Raw genomic sequence first — 15,972 nt, 5'->3', positions numbered from 1 at the left:
TCAGATAGAAACCCATTGTCATTCAAATTGATGTTCCCCTCTAAGTAATATATTGTTTCTTGGGACAGCCTGGATGGCTTAGCAGTTTAGCACTGCCTTTGGCCCAGGGTGTGGTCCTGGAGTCCTGGAATCAAGTCCCATGTCGGGCTCCCTGCATGAAGCCTGCTTCTCCCTCTGCCTGTGTCTCTGCCCCCCCCCGTGTGTGTGTGTGTGTGTGTGTGTGTGTGTGTCATGAATAAATAAGTAAAAAATGTATATTTTTAAAATATATACTGTTTCTCTTTGGACATTTTAAATCTTTTTTCTTTCATTTCACTTTTTAAAAGTTAGATATGCTATGCCATGGCATATATTTCTTTGTGTTTACCTATTTTAGGTTCACTCAGTTTTTTGAGCCTGTAGACATATCTTTTCCAGATTTGGAAAGTTTTCCAACATTATTTCTTTGAATAGTCTTTCAATCCTATCATCTTTCTTTTCCTCTAGAAATCCTATGATAATAAATGCTGGATCTGCTGCTTTTGTTGTATAAGTTCCTGGGTCTTATCAACTCAGTCCATTTTCTCATTTGCATTGAGTAACTTATACTGATTTTCCCTCAAATACACTAATTCTATCTTCTGTCATCCCTAACTCTACTATCGAGCCTATCCAGTGAAGTTTTTATTTCAGTTATTTTTTACTTTCCTTTTTTTGCGTGTGCATAAAAACTTATTGCTTTGCTGAATTTTTTATTTTTTTATTTGTCTCAGGACCACAATGAGATACCACCTCACACCAGTGAGAATGGGGAAAATTAACAAGGCAGGAAACAACAAATGTTGGAGAGGATGCGGAGAAAAGGGAACCCTCATACACTGTTGGTGGGAATGTGAACTGGTGCAGTCTCAGGAATATTTGTAATTGTTTCTCGAAATAATTGTATAACAGCTGTTTTAAAATCCTTTTTCAGATAATTTGAACAGCTGATTCATTTCAGTTTTTGTGTCTTGTGATCATCTCCTCATTCACATTGTAGTTTTTATGGTTCTTGATATGATGGGATTTTGAAGCCTATTTAAACAATCTGGCTTAGGAGGTACCTACCCTGTTTATATTTAGCACACAGATCCTGGCATAATTTTGTTTTCCAACTATAATGTAATTTTCAGAGACTTTACTGTGGTATTTTGTTTTTCTTGGTTTCTCTGGTGTCATTAGTGCTTCTGTTGATCCCTGACAGAGCCATTTATTTTCTCTGGTAGGTGAAAAGGATTCTCCAGCATGCAGCAAAACAGTGTTTCCTGGGTTGGGCAGCTTGGTATGCTAAGATTCCTCTTGCAGGTCCTTTCCAGTGTCTAATGAAGGACAAGGGAGTCTCTGACCAAAATAGATGATGACCAGCTTCTCTGGGCACTTGATATCAGCAGGGCCCAATTACTCTTTTTGCCTCTAGGCCTATCTGGGTTTGTCACTAGGGCTCCTCTTTGATCTTGGGCTGTGGTCTGCTAGGCTGGGTGTTGTGAAGATGCCCAGTTGCTTTGTTGCTCTGTTCTTTTCCAGATTGCCTTCTCCTTTCTATCTTTTTTAGTCCTTCTATTATCTTTTTTATTATTTACAGTGTTTATCTCTAAAGAGAGATGAGTTTGTCACATTTCATCTGAACTGTAAGTCTAATTTATATTTTTAAAGCATTACTTTTCTTCATGAAGAATCAAGTGTAAAGGGCTAGAGTAGATGCAAGGAGAGTGATCAGGAGGCTACCATTCTTGTCCAGGAAAAGAACTGCTGATTTTTTTTAATGCTGGGGTGGTAGCAATAAAGATAGAAACAAATGAATCAGTTACAGCAATTTAGGAGACAAAATAGACAAGACTTACCAATATGTTGACTTTGGGGATTCTTGGCTTGACCAACTAAATGAATACAAGTGTCACTTAATTGTCAAAAATATGTTCTACATACCCACTAGGAGAAACCCCCACAAAAATACATTTTTTAAAAAATACATGGGCTTGGGATCCCTGGGTGGTGCAGCAGTTTAGCGCCTGCCTTTGGCCCAGGGCGCGATCCTGGAGACCCTGGATCGAATCCCACATTGGGCTCCTGGTGCATGGAGCCTGCTTCTCCATCTGCCTATGTCTCTGCCTCTCTCTCTCTTTCTCTCTCTCTGTGACTATCATAAATAAATAAAAATTAAAAAAAATACATGGGCTTAAATTTACATTTCCCTATCTGGAGCAGGGTTACACACTCAGAAGAAATGTACCCCCATTCCACCTACCTCTCCTTGTCTCAGATTCATGATCGGCCCTGACCAAGCTAACAACCTCCAAGTTGTATGCAAATCATAGCTATTAACTGAATATGGAATCCCCAGCATGCACTGGGTTTTTAATATCCTCCACATTAACAATAGACCACAAAGTTTTGCTGTTAAGTGTATTGATTATGTAATGGCTTAAAAGCTCTATCATCTGATTTTATAACTAGCAATTTAAACTTTCCTTCATCTCCTTCCCCTGTTATATGTCTGTGATTTCCATTAAGGGTCTTCAGGAAGCCAAAGACCACAGTCAACCAAGATGAACAATAGGCTCTGGATTGCATTTTCTCCTCCAATCTTCAACACTATATGGCAACTGAATACATGCTCTGTGGGATTCTACATTTGATCTGCAAAGAATACTTAACTGGGCAGACAAGTTGCCTGGGAAGACAAAAACTGCAGTGAATGTAAGTTTCTGTGATATATCAGGATGAAACAGGTATCTACAGTCAGATAAATTAAGACGTGAATCCTTGTTCAACTTCTAGCTGAACGGCCTTGGGTAAAATTACTCTATCTGATTCTTTGTTTATTCAAGTATAAAACAAAGTATCACCCTGATAGACCTAAGGTAAGTCAAATGCAATCAGGTATTGGATGCTTTGTAAAGTGTAAAGCACTACTTATTTCAGTTATCTTTATTCTGCCTCTTATGTCTTCTGTTCTCCAGCTGCTATGTAAAATGGTATTATAGATACTATAGTGAGGATGGGTAATCTTATCTCATCTCTGCTTTATATATTGTCTGTCTGTGGTCTCTGACTAAAGTTTCAGAGAGGCTTGAACTTAGAGTTGACAAAGGAATACTGCTTTAAGGTACCAGAAAGAAGGATTCTTTCCTATTAAAAATATTCCAAAATTGCAAGTAGACTTCTAATACTCCTAATTGCCAAGGAGTCCACAAGATCTGTGACCACCTCTCCTTGCCCAGTGGACAGGTTTAAGCCTTGTCTCAGTCCTCTATTTCCCTCTGGAAAATTTTCTTAGAATACAAATGTCTTTTGGCACCTGTGGGTTAAAAGGTGATACCCGCCACTCTAAGACAGCTTTTTCATTCCAAAACACAAACGTGTAGGCTCCACAAACAGGATAGGCAGACCCATATTATACTCCCCCAGTGAGTGTTATTTGTTCCTATCATGGTCACAAACTCCCAGAGGACACAGGGATCATTAAAATCACCATGTTCACTCTTCTACCAAATACTTGAATGTACAGGATTCCTTGCCTAAAATATAGAAAGGATACCCAACATTCCCTTTAGTACATCTGTCCCAGAAATTTGGGGGACTGACTTCCTGAGGAGCTTCTGGCTCCAGTGGTTGCAGGTACTCATAGCAACAATATTACATCTACCCACTTCTCCAAAATAGTTTATTCTCAAGGAAAATCAAAATAAAATTTTGATCTTCAAATCCCAGCCCACCCATTCTCCATCATGCTCATTTTCTTAGTCCTTAGTATAGATGTGGAATATCTTCACAGCTCACTTAGCCTTGGATCAAAGTGAACTTGCCTAGGTCCTGAAAAGCAATAGAAATCTAATCAATGATTTTTATCCTTGGTATATACTTTGTGAGAAGAATCAGTTATTAGTAATTTCTAGATCTTACTAGTGTCAGTGGTTGATATAATCCAGCTGTTGAAACTTGTGATATAGGATTTGAGGGGACTCCCTTGCCCCAGCTGCCCAAGTGAAGAAAAAAAAAGAGAACGAGAAAGTATATAATTTCCATGTAAATAAATAAGTGAAGAAACGCCCAGATGAGTTTGATTCCCTCCTTTGCATCTCTACTACCCATGCCCCTTTAACAGTGGGGTCAGTTGCCAGAGCATGGCCTTCTGGGACTGAATTCAAGATGTGAAGTCGCAGGATGTAGCTGTTACTGCTTGAGGGACAGAAGCTTGAAGCTGTCATCCAGGATGGACCTCCTGTTGCGTCGTAGCTTTCTTTGCCGATGCTGATACCAGACCACACCACCAAGAGCCAGAGCAATGAGCAGGAGAATGGCACTCATAGAAATTAAAACAGAAGCCAACATATCAATATTCTTTATGGGAATATGCATGCCCAGCATCCTGACATTGCCTTCTCCAATGTCTCTGAGGATTGTTGCTGAAATGGAATAAGAGAAAAATGGGAAACCTGAGCTGAAGAGTATTATAATGGGATGCCATTTGCAACCAACTCCTGGGAAAGAAGAAGTAACTCCATCAAAACTGAACAGAGGAACTGCTCCTATCCCTAAAAAGACCAGCTGATAAAGATGGATTTATAGGTTACAGAGAATTAGTCTGGCAGGATGTCATAGCTGAGAAAGCCCTTAGGAATCACTGAGGTCTGGATACACAACCTCCCCCCCGCCCGCAAGGAAAGAACTAAAACAGAGTAGAAAGAACCTTGATGTATTTCTTCAATTATATAAAAGCTTGTAATGTAAAAATAATAATAGTAAAAGGAATTGGATTTGACATGCGTGTTTCCAGGGGATAGAATCAGGAGTAATGAGTAGTCTCCAGAGAGGCAGTTTGATTCAATCATCTAGCTTATCAATGCTCAATTTGACTATTAGACCATAACAACTGCTTCTCATTGTGCTGGTCTCACTTCTTTGGGTCATGATAAAAACACTGATGTCACATTGATCTTCCTAGGTGAAATGATCCGATTGTCTTAGTTCCTGGCATACAGACTTTTGCTGATTTCCAATTAACCTACAAAGTAAAGCTCAGAAACAATGTAGACATTCCAACTCTCACAGTCAGGCTCTAACTTACCTTTTTAGTTTTCTTTTCTAACTAGCCACAGGAACTCATTCTTTGTTTCCCAGAATAAGTGACTCTCTTTCCAAGACTTTCTGAACACCCTTTCACCCTCTTCATCTTTTTGTCCCCATCTTAAATGTTATGCAGTTCTCTGCAAACCTTTCTTCAATTTAGCTGGTCAATTATTGGTCCTTTCTTCTGTGTTCTCAAAGTATTTCTAGTTTGTATTGCCATGATTTACCTGCCTGGGCCAAGTGACCCCCTCACTTCTGGACTTGTCTCTTGTTTTATAAATGGTGAAAGGCCATAGTTATCTAAGAGTTTTATTGTGAGATTTAAGTGAATATATTTATAGGACATTTAGCATAGCACCTGGAAGATACCAAATGTGCAATAACTGATAGCTGTTTATTTTTGCCCCCTTTTACAATGTACACCAGCAGTGTATTGTTTTTGTGTCTCATTACATTTCTAGACACAAATCTCCTGGAGAGTAATGAGTGTGTCTTACTTGTTTTGGTGTCCCTGGAACTCAGCACATGTTTGATAAATATATAAATGGATGAGTGAACATCTTAAAGAACTGAGAAAAGATGAAATATAATGAGTTCAAATGGAAGCTGGAAAAACAGCCTAGCTCTGAGTCTGCATTCTTCCAGTTACTCTTCTTGTGACCTTGGACAAATTACCTTCCATCTCTGTTTCTCATGTAGAAAATTACTGGGTTTTATTAGACCAACAGTTTTTGAAATTTGTTTTATCCCATTGCAGAACCTTTCTAACAAGTAAAAGTTTATGAGTATGTATGTACACAGAGATATGTATTATGTATATCCAAATATACACACAAAATATGCATATACACACCAAAATATGTGTGTATATATACAAATACACTCATATGTATGTTCAGCATTCCACTTTTTCAGGTTTAATTTACTTTTTCCCAATCCCTCCAAAACATACCCTAGTCCTCTGGTTGACAATTTATAGGATACTTTGGGAGATTATTAGTACTTTTGCAAACGTAACTGAAAAAATCTCCAGACTAAAATGATGATCTCTAACATCTCTTCTAGCTCTCATAATTTTCTGTGTCTTTCTCAGTCCAGGTACAAATGGTATGAGGGAGAGTGAAAGCACTGTTTGGACCTAGTTTAGGTAGGACAAGAATTTTTACTTTTTTGAACAGTAGAAATGATTGGCTCCAAAGTGTCAATTATTTGGTATTCTATAGATGCAAGAATAAAAATATCTGATGCATACTGGTATGTGTACTAGTTTCATACTGTCTCTGTAATTTATGTCTGTTTATAGCTCCTTCATGTCCAACCCAGTGAAACACTTAATTTTCTTCCCCTTCACACATTACATGGGAAACTAAGATAGCAAACCTTTAACTGGACATGAGGCTGGTTTTAGGGGCCAGAGACAATAAACCTGCTTAGGGAAGCTGAACTTTGAGTTCTTAGCCTGTAAGATTTCTTTTAGAAATCTCAGAATGCTTCTTGCTAGTACTGTAGTCCACCTTTTGGTTAGTAAATCTCATCTTCTAGAGGTACTATCTCTCCCCTCAAGTACATACTACATATAACTACCCAGTTTATGCATTATTCTTCTTACCTTTTCCAATCTCTTTGGTGGTGGTGGTGATAGTGCTTACATGTTCTGGAAAAAAAAATAAGCTAATTAGTTTGTTATTCTTCCTACCAATCCACAGATTTGCTGTGGGCATTGGCATTGGTTAGAATAATTTTCTGAGGTATCCTAAGAAAAATGAAGGTACCTGGAATTAACTACCTTATGGTCAAAGTCAACATTGGTATATGGATTTGATTTTGAGTAGTGACAAAAATATAAGCAAAAACATAGGCTTACAAGTCCGTAAGTCATCCCTCTGCCATTATGTAAATATTTCGTGATACTTCCTATCCACATTCTTATTTCTTTGTCATCCATTCCCACCCTCCATTCAGGAAAGCTCCTTGGCAAAACTACATCCCTACATATTAAACCTCTTCTCAGAACACTTCTTCCTCTTCTGTTCTGGCTTTAATGAGGCTGAGCACTTCTCTGAGGACTATGTTTCTTTTATATCCTCTCAATACTGCTTTGAGATCATTGTTCCTCCCTTTTTTAGTAAATATATATGTCTCTTTTGAGGCTTATGTTATTTGGCTAGAAAACCCAGAACCATTTTTTGTCACTGTTACCTAGTAGTTCTTTTCATTCATGGAAGTCTTTGGTACCTGGCTCAGTCTTCCTCTTCCTCAATTCCCACCATTCACCACTTAAGCTTCATAGTTTCAGGATCTTTTAACTCCCAATAACTTTTGTATCTATTCTTATTCTATCAAAGACTACCATGGCAACATGGTAGTTGGACTTATTATTCAGAACTGTTCCATCTCAGAAATATAAAATCTAGTAACAGCCTCCTATTCCTTCAATGCTTTACTGCTATTTATTCCATTTAACCAGTTATACTCACGTCTTAAAGATGTCTAGCTCCTGGATCCTTCTATTTTTTCCCAAACTATTAGCTTCATTTTGTCTTTTTTCCCCCATTCCTGGTCTGGCTAGACTCTGTGGTCTATCACTTCAACTACTAACTTACCAAGAATGTTAGAATCATCTACCAAAACCACAGCAACTGTGCTTTCCCTGTGTTTTCTGATTTACTGAATATTGGTGGAGAAAAATCATGTAATTGTAAGTATCAGTATTCTTTGTGTCCAACTTTAAGCCCTCAATGCTGCCTGCCAATAATTAATTTATTTTTCATCACTCAGAGTAAACTTTGTTTTCCTATCTCCCAGAATGGTTATTTCAAACCTTAGCCCACTATCTTCAAGTTCCTAATCCTACCAACTATCCTTCACTTTCAGCAGATGACTCTGTCTCCTCTCTTACAAAGGAAGCAGAGACCATAAAACTGAAATATTCTTTCTGACAAGTGCCTCGCCCTAATTTAAATATTGATCATTTTCTTTTCTGTCTTTTCTCCCCTTTGAATAAACAAACAAATGTAAAACTTACTCCAGTCTAACTTTTTCATTTTAGCTCCAGCTTTCACTCCCTGTTTCCTCATCAGGAACTTTGTTTCAATAATTAGTCCTTTCTTCCCTATCCATTTTCAACTATTCCCTCTGGTTGGCCAGTTAGTACATATGTAGTTGGAGCAATATTGAATTAGACTATTGTGAGGTATAAACAAACAAAAACACAAATAGCTGAGCTTTATGGGTTGGCTCATTGTCAGAGATATGAGCTGTCCTTTTCCATGAAGATTCTCTGATGATATGTATTGTGAGTCTATTATCTATTAAATCATCTAGATTTTGGATGGCTCGTTATTATACATAGATAAAAACCTGTTGTCCTGAATCTATAGCATCTCGACAACACATCAATTAATCACTTGACTTTGGTTTTAAGGACTGACAAAACACAACAAAGAATTCTGTGAACCTGTCTGTGTAGTAAGGAATAGTACTAGAGTAATAAGTTGAAGCCACATTTTAGCACTATGGGTTACTAGAGAACAAAATTTTTCTAAGATACAGAGTATCATAATGGACAATTTCTCCTTCTCTGAGGGTAAATAGCAGAGTTGTATTCTCTACACTGGTTTGATAAGCTTGTTTGAATGCCCAAAGACATTTTCAAACTTTCTATTTCTGCTCATAGAGTTCCAATGACTAGAAATCCTAGACTCAGGTCAAGAGGCTCTTAAACAATTAATGACCCAAAGACACAAAGTCCATGGCAGCCTAACCTTCTATGTTCTTGGTGAACAAAATTGGTTGGTAAATAAATTACTCCAGCCATTCACTCTCCATATAAAAATATAAGGCAAAAATGTTTTTTCACCCTTGGTAGCAACTCTTTCTGGGATGAGATGTAATTGAAGGCCAGTATATCCACGTAGCATTAGACCAAGTTGTTCTAAGACAGAAAGAACCTTTTTATAAGCCCCACAAAACAAATCAATTAAGAGATGACTAATAGAATTATATTTATTCTTTTTTTAAAGAAAGGACTCATTTGTCAGATTTCTTGAAACAGTATTTCTAATGAATCTTACAATAACAAATTTATAGTCAAATGAAATATATTTCAAAGGGAGCATATCTATGCTAATAATCAATGCATAGACCCTAGTGATGGGTCTACCCATGTAGACCCATCAGGTTGGGTTAACCCATGTAAAATCAATAGGTGTCAAAATAATTAGGAGGAGGCAGGAGCAAGGGAGCAATGGAAAACGAGAAATGTTAGTTGGGAGAACACCTGGGTGAGGTATCCTCTGTCTTATATCCTGGTTCTTCTGGGATCTGAAAGAAAGGTGCAATTGGTTTCTGGGGATTAATTGTAGGCTACATAAAGTGCTTGAAGTTATCCAGTCTTGGGAGGTTAGACCTTACCTTTTTCGGACAAGACAGTAAAGAGGGTTTCCATGCCAGCATGGACATGATCAGAAACATGGCAGTGCATCAGCCATGTCCCGGGGTTGCTGGCTACCATCTCCACAACCTCAAAGGTCCCTGGGAACAGATCCACCACATCTGCCCGGTAGCTCTCTCCATTCTGCCAAAAGATTGGGGGTGAAAGAGAAGAAATGAAGGGTAAAGAGATAATCTCAGGGTTTATAGAAGCTAAAAAGCTTAAATATCACAATCAGGGACATCACAATCAGGGACATGGGACTCCAAGATTCATAGATTCATAGATTACATTACTGCTCTCTAGAGCAGCTTAAAGAGCTGACTTTATTCACCATCCCTATAAACCCATCCACACAAACTGGATCAACAAAAGAGACCCTCTTCCTACTTTTCCTTAAAGTGTTTCAAAGTAAAAACATTCCAGTTTCCTCTGGGAGCTAAAATTAGTATCTCATACTTTTCAGCAGGCTGAAATCTGGGGAATTTGGCTTAAGCCTTGACTCCTAGGAAGGAATCAAATATTTCCTTTAGAAATTGAACTCAATTTAGATTCCCCTCCATGCTATTACCTTTATCATACTTCTATATCTTTAATTCTATATCAGTGCCTTCAACTCTGTCCTCTTCCCCTAAAACTAAATCTTTTTCAAAACCTACATGTTGTTCCATGTAGCTCCTGAATTGAAGTTCTTCTTATAATGGATTAAGAAATTTCATAGATTCTGAGACATCACTCTGAACTTTCTTGCCCTTAGGAGCATTGTTCACTATCTCTTCAGTCCTTGTCTGAGATCCAATTACATAAAGATTTCTTCAACCTACTTATACCATAAATGAGCTACTCATTTTTTTCTATACTAGAAGGGAAAGTTAAGGACTAGAGGGAAATAACTGACCCTGGAATACACGACCAAACTAGAATTCCCAGCACAATTCTCCATGTACAAGACCTTTCTTCTTTTAACTAATATCTTGTTCCTTAAGAAGCTGTTACCATCTTCCTTAATGATATTCAAAGCATTCCTCTAATCACCCTTGAGGTACTCAGCCATTTTCTAGCTCACCCGATATAGGAAGCTCTCTGCATGGAAGTGGACAGTGTGTAGGTCAATATCTTGGCCCATGGCCAGCATATACCAGGCCACTCGTTCTCCTTGGTACATGGTGAGCCCCCTGAGGTTGCTGTAGAGCTTTCCATTAATGGCTGTAAAAAAAAAAAAGTCTTATATCTCTCATTTTTACACCCCATTTCCACTAGGAAGTCCCTAATCATGCCTGATGATAGCAATAACTTCTTAACTTTTCTAATCTCTATTCCATTTGTCTCCCTAGAGTCTATCTTACACATTGGGGTTATCAGAGTGGTCTTTCTAAATAACTAATCTGACCAGGTCTTTCTACTGCTTAAAACACTATAATAGTTCCCTCCTGCTTAAAAGATCAAGACCATGGCTCCTTACTTCAGCCAATAAGGTCTTTGCAAATATAATCCCAAGCCACTTTCCCATACTCATCTTCCATTATCTAACACATTTATTCAAATTAAAGTGTTTTATTCACCATCCTCCATATGTCCCCATATGCATGTTCTTTGTGTCCTTCCTCATGCTTCTGATCTTTCCCCCTAGAAATACTGCCTTCTTTCATTCATCCTTTCAAAGCCCAGTCACCTTATACAAGAATACTTCCTTCATCTTTTTAGTACCTTTCATTCCCTGCATCACCTACTACAGAACCCCTCCAATATTGTTTGCGCTACTATTTGGAACTCATCAGAAACTCCTTTCTACACTTACTTATCTTTCAACTTGTGGAAGCTCATATCCCCAACTAGACTATTGATTCATAGTAAGCAAAAAGTGAATGTATGTACTATACTAATATAGTTTCCTTATATTCTTCATAGCACCCAGCAGACATCTTAGCCTATAATACATCCTAACTAAAAAAGGATTTGTCATGTTCTTGGAATTAATAATGATATTAATGCATTATCTGTTTCTTCCTGGGCCACATCCGATGCTCTAAAGACAATGAATTACCCATAGACATGTTAATTCACATTATCAGGACTATGTCCAGGACACATTCTTATTCCCCTCATGTTTTCATGGAGGGAAAGTAATTTTTATTCTACACTCCAAGAGGGGAAATAGTTAAAGGAACATTTGTAGCCTGTCTCTGTGTTTACCCCAACCAAATTGTGAATTTGATAAAAAGGAACTAAAATTGTTCAACTCCACCCCCTCCAAATATTTTGTCTCTTAAATCAGTCTGACCACATAAAAGAATACAAATGAATTTACTACTCCATTATAGAGAAGATTCTACCCCTGCAAAGGGGAGGGCAGGTGTTATTTATGTCAATGTCAGGATAGAAAATCTATCCACTGCAGGGGCAGTATTAGCAAGTCCATTTAGTTTCAGAAATAATTCAGTTTTCTAATTAACCTTCTTAGTAACCTCATATTTGATTTCAGAATATCTATCTTTTAAAAAAATTAATTGCTCTAGGAATTTGGAAGAGAAGGGAAGGATATATTATTTATTTTCCCTCAGACCCCAATATTGTCTTTCTGTCTCCAGTACCAGCATTCAGAAAGTGTTAAACAAATACCTGATAAGTAAGTAGATGGACTGATACCTGAAGAGTTTGGATGAATGAACACATAAACAGATAAAAATTGGCATTAGCCAAATAAATGGTTATGTGTAAGGTCTAATTGTGCTCTAATTCCCTTTTACTCCTGAGAAACTTATTTCTCTGAATTGACAGGAGCTAAAAAGTTCACATTGTCATTTGTGAATCTTCTATTCCGATGTGAATCACTTACAACTCCATCAAGGGGAAATAGCTAAAATCTATGTGACAATGAGATACTAATTTTGAGTTCCTTTGGAGTCACTATCAAAGCTGCACCTTATTCTCAGTTGAGGTCAAAGAAATATTGCACTAGAAAGGATGGTGAGAAATCACTTTATACATTTCAATATATTTAAGTTCTCACTCTTATTTGAGATTTTCTCTTGTTTGTGAAATGATACACAGATTTCTGAAACAAAGGAAGGCATGGATGTAAAATTTCCTTCCCAAACCCATCCATGCAACAAAAAGCTCTTCATTGTATGTAGTATAAATCCAGCATTCTATTCTATGAGGCTGTCTCCTCCAATGCTTCCATTTGTAAATTGAAACTTTGTTTTTAATATCAACTAAAAGACAAGTTGTCCTTCATCTATCTATATTGCAATCTATTGAGAAAGTAGATCCCAGATCCAGAGTGGTAAAGAAATACCATGATATTGAGAGATTAAACTCAGGATTTTAAAGCAAAGGAGTCATTAGCAGCCAACTCACAAGGTACATTGAAGGTCATAAATGTCCATCTTCCTTTTCTAGTGTGTTAAGATATGCTAGTATCACCACAATAACTTTACAGAGTTAGCCTCTTACTTTATGGGCAATCTGATCCAATGTGGACTACTTATCTGATTTTTGTATATAAATGCACAATAATAGGAGACACTTCTTTTAATTTGTCACTTATCACCTTACTACCTTCCTTCCATCCTTTCAAGAATTATGCTGCCTTAGGTAGTGATAGGCCTATCATATACCCCCATGCAACCTATGGGGAGTTCTTTGGAAGAGGGATAGGTTCTTTTCTACAGACCATGCATTTTATTGCTCTCCAGAAAAGTATCATCCTGTAGGTTAACATGGTCTGGCTCCTGGGGCCCATGGGTTGCTACATTCTCTTCCAGATACCAAGACTGGTTCTCATCAAAGATTAAGAATAACAAAGCAAATTCTCGGTCCATGTCATTCCGTCCTCCATAGGGCTCCAGGGTGCCCTTTCGGCAGATGGTCAAGGGTCCAACCAAGCCACTATACATGTCCTGAAAATGGGAGAAAGGAGGATATAGTAAACAACATGGAGTTACTCCTGAGTAGCAGTGCTTTATAGGGTGCCAGGCTGGCATCCAAGTCTACTGTGCTCAGTAATTTTTCATAACGTCTTACATTTTTAAGGATCTCCACTATATAAAGTACATGCAATTCCATTGTGGTGCCTTCCCCAGGTACCCTTTTATCATCTCCTCCAAGGAGAAGTAATCACTCTCTCATAGATCTCCCATAGCACTTTCTATTATATAGCTCTCTCTCTCTCTCTCTCTCTCTCTCTCTCTATATATATATATATATATATATATATATATATATATATACATACTCTTTGAATATATATTATCTTTATCATCTAAAACACCAGGTAAAATGTCTAAAATATAGTAGTCTTTCAATAAATGATTGCTGACAACTGGCTGTGAAGAGTTGGCTAGGTAAATAAATTCATTTTTCAGATGAGTAAACAGGGAGATAATGACTCATCTAAAGTCACTACAAAGGCAAAAGTGAACCAAATTTGGGGCTAAAACTTCAATCTCTTGACAACCAATCTTAGACTTTTTAAATGAGAGTGTACTGACTTACAAGATCCAAGAAAAAGAAACTAAGAGGAAACCTTTAAGACAAATATGTGGTGTTACCTATTCCCTTCATCCCTCCCTCTATTAAAATAAGCCCCATATTTGAGAAATTTTCCCCAAACTCTGGGATCCAGTATTTCAGGACTGGGCTCTGCCATTTATGAGACTCACCTCCAGGAAACCAATATTGTCTTTACCTTGATGGGATCCACTGCAGAATAATAGATCCAGGAAACACAAGCAGAATCATTGGGCCCTGGGCCAGATCTTTCTGGGATGTTCCATTGGTATGTGAGAACCTCACCTAGGAAGGGTAATAGGGATCTCCAGTTGGGCCACATCAAATTTTTTCCCAACTTTCAGGCCCCCCAAGGGCCTATGGTGGGTAAGCCTCAGGATCTTAAAGATCTTTTTCCATTATTTTCATGCCAAGTCTCCATTTTATTTTGTGACTTTGCTTTTCTTCCTCCTGAGACACTCTCAGCCTCTCTTCTACCATCCATATCTGTAAAAAGCCCAGATCCAATCCTTTGGTAAAGCGGTTCTAAACCTCTTCTCTCTGCTTATAATGTCCTGCCTCCTTTCTTTTTTCTGGCTCTGTTTCATTATCTTTTTCCTCTTGCTGCCTCCTACATTCAGCTGTTTCCCCAAGGCTCTGTGTTTAGTCCCCTACTTATCTTTTCATACTCTCCCCATGGAAATTTTTAATTACCTTCTGGTGTTACGATTTATACATTGATGACTCTTAAATACTTAAGCAGACCTCCCTTGCCATTAAGCTCCAATCTGAAATTTTTAATTAGATACTGGGCATCTTTTGAAGATTGTTCTGACAACATATCAAAAACTGAATTTTTTCTGAATTCACCTCCCTCCTTTGAAAAAAGAACCTGTTTACTTAATCTGTGCTCCCAGTATCTAGTAATGACATCAATACCTTCCTACTTATCCAGACTCAAAACTTTAGTCTTCTTTGTCTTCCCAGGTTTGCACACTCCAAATGCAACTAAATAATAAATTCCACTGATTATATCTCTACAATATATTGTATTGCCATGCTCTCCTCTTTCCAATTCCCAATAATACTACTCTAGTATATACCCTTATTTTCTCAAAGGGACTATTACAAAACCTCCTAACATGTTTCTCTGCCTCCAAATTTTGTCCTTTCCTAATTGTCTTCTAACTGATGCCATATTAATTTTTATAACAGTTTTAAGATATACTTTTCATACCACGCAGCTTACACATTAAAAGTGTATAATTCAATGAGTTTTAGTATATTCACAGGATTTTTTAAATCACCACAATCAATTTTTGAAAGATCATTGCCACTAAAAAATAAAATCTCTTCACTCTTTAGCCATCATTCTCTAATCACCCACTCACCCAATCTTTGGACAACCCTAATCTACTTTATGTCTCTATAGATTCACCCATTTTTAGTATTTTATACAAATTCAATTATAGGATGTCAGCAAGTTGGTAGACTAAGGAGGTCTCAATGCTCATTTGCTCCCACAATAACAACAAAAATAAGGAATAAACAACTATATGCCCACAAAATAGCTCTAAGAGAGCTTCAGAATATAATGAAGAAATTTTAGCAATCCAACAGGGCAAAAACCTGAACATGGCCGTATTTAAAAAGTGTAGGAAGTATCTTACCTATATCATCCCAGTCTGGCACAGATGGCACCAAGGGGGAACACCCATGGTGGAAAAGAAAAGGTGGACCCCAACAGCCCTCACCACCAGGGAGTCTTTCTTGGCACTGACCCCAGCCAACTGAGTTACCTGGAGTCCATGCCATTCTGCCATTTCTACAAGAAAGAATCATTACCACTCTACCCCAACCCAAGAGGTTGTAGCTTATCTGTCCCACCAGAGGAGCTGCAATCATCTTGTCTCCCAAGAAGGAGCCTCCATTGCCCTACCCTTAAGGAGCCACTGCCAATC

The 15,972-nt window shown here is 37.8% G+C and overlaps 1 protein-coding gene across 6 annotated transcripts in view; it reads right to left on the bottom strand.

Moving 5' to 3' along the window:
* Positions 1 to 3,661: 3,661 nt before the first annotated feature.
* The window catches only part of HEPH (hephaestin), a 110,450-nt gene continuing 98,139 nt past the window's right edge, over positions 3,662 to 15,972 (bottom strand). For 4 of the 6 annotated variants that reach the window (XM_038587592.1, XM_038587591.1, XM_038587593.1 and 1 more), the window contains exons 16-21: positions 14,211 to 14,317; positions 13,197 to 13,422; positions 10,587 to 10,726; positions 9,502 to 9,664; positions 6,698 to 6,742; positions 4,020 to 4,424 (exon numbers count right to left, since the gene is read on the bottom strand). In XM_038587592.1, the coding sequence (XP_038443520.1) occupies positions 4,192 to 4,424; positions 6,698 to 6,742; positions 9,502 to 9,664; positions 10,587 to 10,726; positions 13,197 to 13,422; positions 14,211 to 14,317 (914 nt within the window). In that variant the 3' untranslated portion in view covers positions 4,020 to 4,191. Of the gene's footprint in view, positions 3,832 to 4,019; positions 4,425 to 4,517; positions 5,024 to 6,697; positions 6,743 to 9,501; positions 9,665 to 10,586; positions 10,727 to 13,196; positions 13,423 to 14,210; positions 14,318 to 15,972 lie in introns of those variants that run through there. The other 2 variants (XM_038587594.1, XM_038587595.1) reach the window with 2 other exon arrangements.

The sequence above is a fragment of the Canis lupus genome, chromosome X, assembly GCF_011100685.1.
Source record: "Canis lupus familiaris isolate Mischka breed German Shepherd chromosome X, alternate assembly UU_Cfam_GSD_1.0, whole genome shotgun sequence".
Lineage (NCBI taxonomy): Eukaryota > Metazoa > Chordata > Mammalia > Carnivora > Canidae > Canis > Canis lupus.
This window is presented reverse-complemented; position numbering and strand designations above follow the sequence as displayed.